We start from the raw sequence: 11,348 nt of genomic DNA on the forward strand, positions 1-11,348 counted from the left end.
GTTTTACATCTCATTCGAAGAAATATATACTTCAGTTTTCATTAAAAAAAGTTTTTTCTTGATAAAGTTTGTTTTTTATCTTTGTCACTTTGTTCTATTAATGTCAGCGGTATTCGTGATTTGACAAAACGAAAGGCTCTTTTTTGTATTGCTGGAGGTTTACTGCAGATTTTTATTTTTTGCCAGAGACGCACGTTTGTTCTTCGGATTTTAATTTCTAGAAAAGTGGCATAGTTTGGGTTAAATAATTAATTAATGTTGATGGTGAAATATATAATTACACCAACTTTGTTAACAGATATACTATTTCTATTAATTCTGATCAATATTTTACTGTAATGAATGCGATCCCTAGGGAAGTTTTGATTCTCTTAAGGAATTGCATTAGTAGTCCATTAGAAACTATGGAAGAAATTACAGCTTGTATTAGACTACAGCAAAAGGCTATTTTGATTTATGGATGTAATAACAAATTATGTCCTACTGTAAAAACCTTCTGGTCTGATTTGCAAAGTTATACAGTATTACAAAAAGAGGCTAATATTGATATTATTTTTAAAGAAACTGATGTTAAACTACAATCTCATTGGAAATAATACAAAAATACCATTTGTAATTGACAATTATTATATTGGCAGGTTGTTATTTACTGTACAAAAAGTGAAATGGTTTGGAAAGAGTCCTATGTTTGAGCATTTTTAAATGGACGTAAAGGCGCATTTGAAAAACCATTTCAAAATGTAAAAACATGAAAGCTGTGCAGACATTGTCTTTATTCTGTTTAAACTTTTTTCATAATGGGTATTTGTATTGTAATATGCACCCCTGACAATGTTATTGACATATGTACTCTTGTTTGTATTGTATTTTCTTTTGTTGTTCAAATTAAAAAGTAAAAAACAAATCACTACTACTTGACTGGAAACCATATAGAAAGTTATGTTTGCAGCTGTGCTCAGCTCAATAATTGGCCAGCTTCACTATGCCAAAAGGGTCATCAACCGTGGAAAAATCTACCTAAAAAAATGCCTAGGAAGTGACATCACTAATGTTACATGCTTGGGCTCACAGAGTTCTGCTGTAGATTCATACCTACCAGAAGACTCACCAGGAACGAGGAATGATAACAATAATCCTATCCATACAGTCGCAATAAAATGTAGCCAGACAGCCACAGAAGTTAGGGGTTCTGACTTACACTGTTTGCATAATACTTTGTCAAATCACGATTTATGGTTTAGTAGGGGTTTATTAAGTATTTTAAGAAAGGCAACTTTTTTTCATTAATTTAATTCTGAGTTAGGTGCTTTGCCCAAAATAATAAGCATTATGTATGGTCTTACTTCCTTGTCATCTGTTTCATTAAGGAGAATGTAAATAATATTAATAAACACTCCATATTCCCCTTTTATCAGAGATTGTTTCATCTATACACCTTTTTCCATTGATTATATATTGCAATGCTGGACCTGATCCACAGAAATATTAAACATATAATAAAAATACTCAATGACAAATTATGAAATTAGAACTGCATTCAGGTACTTTTGAAAGGTTTATGTAACAAGATATTATAGAAGAATTACAAACAATGTGAAAAACGTAAAAAATAATCATTCCTTTTGCATATTAATGCATGATATACATGTGTTTATTGTACCTTTATGCTATAGGTCTCGATGCAAAACAACTCAGATTTATTGATGTATCAAGTAGGCACAATGTTTTCTAAACTTCAGTATTGCATTTTAAAACTGGGAAAAAAAGAATAAAAAACACTGAACTCCTTTAAACCTTAGAAGAAATGTTTTTTTTTGTTGTTCAAATTAAAAGTAAAAAACAAATCACTACTACAATAAATGTAAATGTTCAATTAAATGCCTTCTGGTGCAAAGCCAGATACAGTATCTTACAGAAATGGCTGATCAGGACTTCCACTGTTGTTCAGTAAATTGAATGGAAAACCGAAGAATGGATTACATTTATATTGTTCATGGAGACTGTATGTCCATTACATGACAAGCAGACACTATTATATGTACAATATTAATATCTTCTATCCTGAGCAGTGAGAGACTACAGTATCTCTTACATGAAAAAAAGTTGATTTGCCCCTGTGAAACTGGACAAATCTGCAAAGCTGAATGGGAATGTTACAGCCTAAAAGTCCCCCCTCTTACTTTTCTGTCTTCATGTTATAATTAGAAAGCCTAACCATTATAGTAGTCTAAACTTACAACTGCTTCAAGATTATTATAAGACAATGTAATTCAATTAAAACAGATTAGAAGACAATTAAAAAAAAACATCTCAGAAGTAACAATAAATACTGCAACAACTTATCCCACAAAAAGTCATTTTATCAAAGAATTATAGATCAATGTACAAAAATACACAGACTCAAGGGTCACACCAGTATAATATATACAAAAGTCATCATTTAAAAAAACAATGGTTGAAACTGAGGTATGAAATCACATTATTTTGTTCTACAATGTTTGATCATCCTCATTCCTTCGTGATAACAATCCTGCTTATATCCCTTGTCTCCAACTTGGGACCGCTCTGTGAAAGAAAAAAAAAACATAAGTTAAACTAAATATATATTTAAAAAAAAAAACATCTTTCAGTATGAGAATACAAGTTTCAGTAGACGTACCTATGAGGCAAGTGCAACACAGGGCCTCCCCCTGTTGGACCGATCTCTTTAGTGCGTTCTTCCCAGCCCTTTGTGGGTTTCCAGAGTCTTGAGGGATCTCTGCTTATGTGAGCTTCCACCTTTATTTAAAGCAAAATAAGAATGGCTCTTCAGTACAGAAAGGATATATACGCCACACATTTATATGTTCAAGAGATATGCTCTATACCTGGGGTCTCAAGCTTAACACATGGAGGGCCTAATGTCTTTGTCTTTGAGTTCAATACTGTTCATTTAACAATTTAATTAACCACAAAACTGTAATACCTCTTAACTGAATTGTAACCTAACCTTTTCACTTGACACGGTACCTTGCAAAAAACTCTTTTAAAAGTTTTTGAATATTGCTGGATTCCAAATGATACTTCAACGTGCTTTTCCAGTAAGTATTCTTATTGCAAACTCACATGCTCAAACAGGAAAAAAAATGTAAAGACAAAACAGCCAGCCACTCCTTACGCAAGCAGCATGTTTTATTTTCTGACTTTCTTTACGATACCTGCTGACAAGTAACTAAATTTGTCTTTAAAAAAATTTTTGTCTGAGCATGTGGGTTTGCTCTGATGGGAAAAAGACATGGGAGTATAATTTGTACCCCAGCAACATTTGGAAACTTTTAAAGGCACTGTAAATGGCTGAAATACAGTTCACTTTAGATGTACAGTTTAACTGACTACTCAGCCTGGAACAAAATTCAAATCATCAGAAAAATTGATTTTGCAACTCCTGCAATACACCCTATGGGAGCAGTTCCTAGAGGACTTGAACAGCAATGTTGTACAGTGAGTTCTAGTACAACAGTGGCTGGCCCCTACAGCCCACGTGAGATGAGTAGCCCTCAGGGACAAAAAAGACAACCCTTGAGGGTTTCCAAAAATATCATGCTAATGGTGGAGAATTCAATATTTAACAAATATCTAAAGTGTGAATATGTATGGTTTTGCATGTTGTTTCCAACTGCACTGGCAGGCAGATCCAGAACTTCATACAGTTACATACCCCACTCTTTCCTAGAGGTCCTGTTCTCAACAAGAGAGCGTGTTGACATTTCAAGACCTGGTTTTCAAGATGCATTGCTATTGTACCTCCTCACCTTCTCTTTTAGCTTGGCAAGTCTTTTCTCACGCTCAGCTTTATCCTCCTCCTTTGCTTGTTTTTCTTGTAGCTTGACCTCTAATTTGAGGAGATCCTGAGGATGACAATAATTGTAACTATTAGTCCAGAAAATCTTGAATTCCTGCATGTTAACATGTCCGTTTAAGACACTGGTAACCAACACTAGTCCTTCAAATCTAAGGGATCATCTTATATACTGTCCCTTCCCAAGTCATAAATTCATTTTTGAAGACATTGTTCAATTTTTTTTCTAAATGGACAGCATTAATGTCCCTAAAAAGATTTTGCGATACTTTTCGAGAAACACCCAGGGATTTTTAATGAGAGTCAGGATGCTTTTTGCACTATAGTGTCCCCCATCACTATACTGGGGCATTAGGACCCACACAGACTGCAGGGTGAGCGCCCCCCACTGGCCCCACTAACACCTCTTCCAGCAGCAACCTTACTTTTTCCAGGTCTCCCATCCAGGTACTGACCAGGCTCACACCTGCTGAGCTTCAGTGGGCTGCCAGTTGTAAGCTGCAGGGTGATATAGCTGCTGGCCATGCTCTGTTAAATACTCTACCTCTATATACATTCTTGTCCATGTTATTAACTCACCATTCATCCAGGCTTCATTTTGTAAAAGAAAATGGCCTATAATTAAGTCATTTGTTTTTGGAAACTCACAAATCACTGTTAGGACTTACCCGCTCTTGGAATTTCACAATCTCACTGGCGGCCTGCCTCCTCTTCTCCTCCAGCTCCGCCCTTTCTCGCAGCTCGTTTTCAACCCGGAGGCGGTCTTCCCGCTCCCTCTTCTGCCGCGCGTACTCTTCCGCCGCCAGCCGCACCTCCAGCTGCCGCCGCCGCTCCTCTTTCTCGCGCCTCCTCTGGAGCGCCTCCTCCCGGAGCCGCTGCTGCTCCTCCCGGCGCCGCTGCAGCTCCTTCTGCCCCCTCCAGTCCTGCAGCTGGGCCTCCTTCTCCCTCCTCTCCTGCTCCTCTCTCTTCCGCCGGGCCTCCTCTCGCGCCGCCTGCTGTCTCGCCAGCTCTCCTTCGGATGTCTCCTTCTGCTTCAGCAGCTCCTCCTTCTCCCGTCGCCTCTTACTCTGCCACTTCGCTATCGCCTGGAGGACGTACACAAGTGAGCCGACCCGGGGACCGCACAGCTGCCGGACAGCAGGATTCCCAGAAAGGCTGGGATTGCCCGGGAGGGGTACTGGAGGACAGCTACAGCAGGTGGCGCTCTTCCCACTGGAGCACAGTTTCTAAAAAAGCCCACATTCCCCATTATGGCAACAAACTGACTACGTACTGTAGGGGACACCATCTTTCAGGTCAGACTCTAAACCTCAGTTCTGACTCTGTGGTCATTAATGATCCCATGACGTTTACAAAAAGAGAAAAGTGCCTATTCACGTCAATGGGGTGGCTGTAGAGATGGTTAGCAGCTTCAAGTTCCAGGGTACCTTCATCACTGATGCTTTAACATGGTCCCAGCATGTAACTGGAGCTATAGAGAAAGCACTACTTTCCTCAGACAGCTGAAAAAACTTGGCCTGTCTTCAACTGTCCTTACCACATTTTACGGGTGCGCTATTGAGAGTGTTTTCACGTGTGAGATTACAGTGTGGTTTGGCAGCAGCTCGTTGTCTGACCGGAAGGCGTTACAGGGGGGTGATCAGGTCAGCCCTGTCCATCACTGGAGTACAGCTCCCCTCTACTGTGGACATTTTCACTACTCGCTGTCTCAGGAAGGCTGGAAGTACTGCTTAGGATACCGGTCATCCTGGTTTCTCACTTTTCTTCCCCCTTCCCTGTGGTAAGAGTTATGGAAGCATGAAGGCACGAACTTCCAGATTCAGAGACATTTTCTTCCCACAAGCTGTCAAATTACTGAACTGTACCCCAACACTGACTCACACTGATGTTTTTTTATTCTCTTCTCACACGGCTTGTGCTGAGTTGCCTTTTTTAAAGCTGTATGTTATTCAGCTGTTGCTGCTGCTGTTCTGTGTTTATGTTTTGGTGATTTATTAATGCCTTCGTATTGGAGCATACATGTAAATAAGCATGTAATTTCACTTGTGCGTATGACAAATAAACTGAACTGAAGAGTGGGGTTGTTACCCCCAGAATCCTGACCAAATTCCTCCAAGGGCTTGTATCACCTGAACTTCCTAAAGTTCCCCCTTAATTCAAATAGTGAAGGAGTTTCTCACTTGTCTACCTGAACTCCTGTGCACTGGGGCTAAAGGCTGGAATATATCACTCAGGTGGGTGCTGCACTTCAGTGGTGGGTGAAGTAGTCCCCTCTTATAGATGTTTTGCAATGAAAAGCACCGTATAAATGCAAGGAATCATCAAATATTATCCACAACGTGCCACAGTCCAGTTGTAACACTCAGTGTTCTCAGATGAATCACAGTTCATGCTAGACCACTGAACAAAAAAGTGCAACTCCTAGCACTGGAACAGTGGTTTCTTAGACAGCTCCATGATATTACTTTTAATATCTGTTTTGTATAGCCATTCAGATTTATCCGTTCTCCCACCGAAAGATCTTCACATAAAAAAGATTTACAGATTGTATTGTAAAAAAATTGAAATATTGCACTGTGAACATAATAGGATTGCACCGAGCAAAGCAGTAGTTGTCATAAATAACTGAATTTCAGGAAACAAGAGGGTGGCATTTATTCACACCTCTCATTATTGCTTTCTATAAAATCCAACACAATTTTACAGATGTCTCTGCAGGTTTCCAGTTTCCCAGGGACATAGAAGCAGGTAACAAATGGAAGACATTGAACCATACGATGCATTATTATTGTCAAGATTAGACCGCTCTGTAAAGCCCAGCCATTGACCTCCAGAAGCTGGGGGAGAGCTATTAAAGAATCCACAAGAACTACTATCTTTCAAAGTGCTCACTCTTAAAAATTAAGGCTACTGGTATAGTGGCAACCATACTGGCTTGAGAGCACAAATGGATCTAGCCAACATGGGCTGCGAGACAAGTGGCTTGGGAAGGCAACTGTAAGTGCAAAGGCCACAGAGATCTACGCAAACTGGAGTCTTCAGGTAGACTGGAAACAACATGTTGCAACGGTCACAGGAATGGTCACAAATCTCCCCTCAGATGAGAACTTCATGGCACAGGAGGCATCTTGTCAGTATAAGTCACGCCAGAGGATCTTATAGGATTTACAAAATACTAACTATGGAGATGTGAATGAATGTAACCCTCATATGTTCCCAATGTAAAGAATGATAAAATGGGCTTTTATCAATGCAAAGCTATAAAGATTAGCGCATACCATTTTTAGAATTCCTTAAGCATTATCCATCCTGTAAATCTGTTATGTTTTGTTCCTGTTTCGGCGCAAGAATAAGTCTGGAGGGCAGCGTCTTGAAAGGTTAAGAACTGTCGATATTGCACGCGAGAATTAATTTGAAATAAAGCACGAGTTTGGAAGGGAAATCACAAAATCTCATACGCACCCGCGTGTGCCTAACTGTTTGAAATTAATGAAGAAAGGATTAGAGAGCAGTGGGGCCAAGCTAAAATTAAACAAAAAAAATCCTACCTCTTTTTTCCTTTCTTCAAGGAAAAGAAACTCGTGATACCAGTTTTCATGCAGTTTAATCTCTTTCTCAGTTCTGCCCGGAAGATACATCAGTGCTTCCTTCAGGTATGCTGGCTTCCCGCTGTGCTTTGTCCAGACTCTTAGGAAGTTCTGATGATCAAAGTCATCCCAGCCGCCCTGCCTCCCTCCCGTCTGCTGCAGGAACTTTTCAAGCTCCGCCACTTCAGCAGGCAGGTGCTCCTCGATCGACTTGGCGAGTGGGACCTTGGCACAGGTCTTCGGTGGAGCAGCTACTGCTGAAGCCCAGGTATCGATCTTCTTCTCCAAGGCCAGGATTTCCTGAGCGCACGTCTTCTCTTCGTTCAAGAGCTCATCATAACTAAAAAGAGTTGAGATTCATTCCAGTTCTCTAGCCGGACAGCTATTTATTCTGCCCGATTGCAAAGAACAAACAAAAATACAACACTTTCAATAGTGTAGCTAAGAGGACAACCAGAATAATACATGACAATAGTTCACTAACATGAATAATGTCTTTAAACAAAGGACAACACAGGACATTTTGCAGTGATTTGTTCTGTTATATTTACTTACATTTGCCGCTGTTCTTCTTTGAAATTATTAATAGAGTTTTCAACTTCTTCCATTACTTCCTTCAGTTTTCCAATATCTAAAATATTAAAAATGTTTTATACAGTTGAGCAGTCAGTATGATAAATGATATTTAAAATCACAATATATGCAACATAATTAAAATGTACCACATTGACTGTCATAATAAACTTAAATATAAAAAGTTAATATACTGTATAGTGGGAAGAACGCACTACCACATCAACCATAGTTACTTTGCAAATCTTTTAACATATAAGCTTAGTGATTTCATGTGTGCAGTAAACCAAATAAGGTAAGCATCAAGGTGAAATTCAAAACCACATTTAATTTGATCTAATAAATCTTAACTATCTCTAAGAACAGCACAACAATTGAAATAAAAAGTAGCATAAAAATTATAGGATATTGTAGCACAAATTAAAGATCGCAATGGACTACTGCCAGAAATGGCTTGTTTTGAATTTACCAAGCACATTGGAATACTACTACTACTTAATAGTCAATTACAAATAAAAGCATGACATCAGAAAACATAAGGCAGCATATTAAACATAGAATGTAACTTAGATGAAAGATACCTTGACTTTCTTTACATTTGAGAAAACCACAATAGCACGCCTCCTTAATCTAGTTTAGTAATGCAGACAAATTTTTAAAAAACTCAAATCAATTTTAAACCCATTTCACCTTCTGCTTTTCTAACAGTTTATACATCTAGCACTTAACAATTCTTTAGAAGAGCTCATAATTAAAACTGGTTAATTTATTTTGCAAGCCTGCACATTATCAAGGAAAACAGCTAACGTTCTTGCATGTCTTAAACTGTAGAATAAGCTGCCATACAGTCTGGAGTGGGCTTCACATCCTGCAGCTGTCTTTGAAATCTCTTCACACTGTTATGGATTTTGACGAGTTGTTGCTGAAGTTTATCCTCTGTCAGAAATAAAATGCAGTGAGAACAATAATGACTTTGTACACTTACAGGCACTTTTAATTCCAATCAAAAGGATCAGAAGACATTTGCTTTGTTTATATACAAATAAAGCACATCTTCTCTTCTTTCAACAGCTCATCACACCCCAAAAAAAAGATGTAGGAATATATAAATTAATTTCAGTTCTCCAAGTGAAAACTATATTATGCACAATTGCAAGGGAATACAAAAAATAAATATACTGTACAATCCTTTTAACAGTGCTTCTAAGAGGACTGGATCAAACAATAATACAAAATTTAGATGATTTATAATAATGAGTTTATTAGAATATGTAAATGTAGATATAAAAAATATTTTGTAAAGCCAAGACCCATTAAGCTATGCAGGTTGATAAAATTACCAATGTAAATGGGAAACAAATTAAGATGTGTATGAATATCCTGAATGCAGTCAATAAGAAAGCATGTTTTAAGTACTGTTTAATAGGAAGTTTTTAATATGTTCTAATGTACTGTAAATGTTAAATAAAAATAACATTTGTACATCATTCCATTTATTTAACTTACTTTCACTTTTCCTGTTATTCATCAGTTTGAGGTCCACTTCTTCCAAAGTTCCAAACTCATTTCTGAAATCATTCTTTTTGTTATAAACGGTCACATTTCTGTCTTTTTCAAGTTTGGCAATCCTGAAATGACAGTTTCATAGAAGTTAAAATGGATTTTCTGAGGTGAATCACCAGTTATGGCTTGGAACTTGACGTTATGAAAGTAATATAAATTATATACTTAATTAATAAATTACAGTATCCATAAATATCTGTCTCTCTCGCACAATTCCATTTTGCCCCAATGACTCTTCCTGAAATATAATTAAGTCCTTTCCATTTTTAATATAATGAACTAATAACTAATTACTGTAGCATGAAACACTAATACACATATAAAGTACAGCACATCTACTGATATATATATATGGAGGAAAAGACCAAGCCCCTCTATCCCAGTAACATCAGAACAGTCATGGACCAGTTAGCCACGAACTCTGGACTCTTCTCTCTGAACCAGAATTTACAGATCCTCTGTAGGTAACAGAGACCACAGTGCCACTGTTCATGAGAACAGGTGTGGTGATCCCTGTGTCCTAGTTTATTTCAATTTAGGGCAGCAGCATAGAATAATGATTAGGGCCTCTTGACCTTTATGGTTTGAAAACCCAGGTTGGACCCGCCTTCACATTGCATAAATGGGTTTCCACATCATCATTGTAAATGTGCTGCTCTTCATTGATTTACCTGTTAAAATAATCTGTTTTGGGCTCGCACAGCCTGACATACCGTAGGTTCCCCCTTGATAAATCTTAATTAAATCGGTCTCGCTTCTGTCAGGAACACAGACTTCAAATGAATCAACGGATCAACGGATTTTTCACTTCTCTACCTCATCTGCTGTGTAGTGGTTCGGTGCAAAAACCTCAGTTCTCTGTGAAGCGTGTAGGATTTTTTTAGATGCAAATCGCTATTACATACTGTAAATACAAGCAATTCTTATGATAAAGCATACGCATCCCTGTACCAGATGAAGATGTGGAGTACAGAAAGGGTAAAAGTAAAACACCAGACTTTGTCGTAGTATTAGACGATTACATACTGGTTTTTCAGTTTGTCTGCCTCTCGGATGAATTCTACTTTCTTTGACTGAGCAGCTTTCGCTTTCCAACTCTGTATGTAAAACTCTTTATCATGACAGCTAGTAGGTTGGAATTCATTGTCATCCTGTAAAAATAAAACACAGCTAGACATTAACATTTTTTAAAACAAAGCTATAAAAACATATAGTCATAGCTTTCAGTGAAACATTATATTTACGTCTTCACCAGCAGTGCTGTATGAGGTGAACCATAGAACTAACAGAAATCCATCTGTTTTTTAGATTGTGTCAAATTTTATATAAAACATAAGGCATTTCAACTACATTTATAACATTGTTAGGCGCTGTGTTTCATGATTCGCAATACTACAAATGATCAAAAGCTGAAGAGAGTTTACCTGTACCTCAAAACAGGTCTCCGCTGACGCCGCGGTTGTTAAGGCAGCCATGTTGGAGCCGGATTGAAAAAAAACTTCTCTTTCCAGTCACAAATGTTGAGGCCGACACAGCGGGGAGTAAACTGCGCACCTAGTGGCGAGAATAGACAACTGCGTTTGGAGTGTGAATCGACATCAAGCAGCGGCGCAGTAATCACACGTTTGCATCTCAAATTCAGATTCATAATACTTTTTTTGATGATTTTGATTAATTAAAGTGGTGGCAAAGCAGTAAGAATTCGCAAACCTTTAGATTTAGTACAGACTGTTCTTCTTTTTCTTCTCCTTGTTTTTATTTCTGAGAGGCACGCTCTCTATTCCTCA

General features: G+C 38.0%; 1 protein-coding gene across 1 annotated transcript; it reads right to left on the bottom strand.

Annotated features, from left to right (window-relative positions):
* Positions 1-1,953: 1,953 nt before the first annotated feature.
* On the bottom strand, positions 1,954-11,036 carry ccdc112 (coiled-coil domain containing 112). The gene is made up of 10 exons (XM_088909857.1): positions 10,986-11,036; positions 10,588-10,712; positions 9,505-9,626; positions 8,845-8,934; positions 7,981-8,056; positions 7,387-7,765; positions 4,507-4,923; positions 3,792-3,887; positions 2,660-2,778; positions 1,954-2,565 (listed from the first exon to the last, which is right to left on the bottom strand). Exons 1-10 carry the CDS (start codon positions 11,034-11,036, stop codon positions 2,535-2,537), a joined length of 1,506 nt encoding a protein of 501 aa, XP_088765983.1. The 3' UTR covers positions 1,954-2,534.
* Between the last annotated feature and the right edge of the window lie 312 nt (positions 11,037-11,348).

This window comes from Atractosteus spatula, chromosome 3 (genome assembly GCF_055471065.1).
Source record: "Atractosteus spatula isolate fAtrSpa1 chromosome 3, fAtrSpa1.hap1, whole genome shotgun sequence".
Lineage (NCBI taxonomy): Eukaryota > Metazoa > Chordata > Actinopteri > Semionotiformes > Lepisosteidae > Atractosteus > Atractosteus spatula.

What these genes read in the sequence shown, in the direction of transcription:
- ccdc112 (XM_088909857.1), bottom strand. Translation starts at nt 11,036, where the DNA reads ATGGCTGCCTTAACAACCGCGGCGTCAGCGGAGACCTGTTTTGAGGTA. An exon ending in GCAGACAAACTGAAAAACCA is followed by an intron (nt 9,627 to 10,587) that starts GTATGTAATCGT and finishes CTGTCATTTCAG; the next exon opens with GATTGCCAAACTTGAAAAAG. An exon ending in TTGTGAAATTCCAAGAGCGG is followed by an intron (nt 3,888 to 4,506) that starts GTAAGTCCTAAC and finishes TGTCATCCTCAG; the next exon opens with GATCTCCTCAAATTAGAGGT.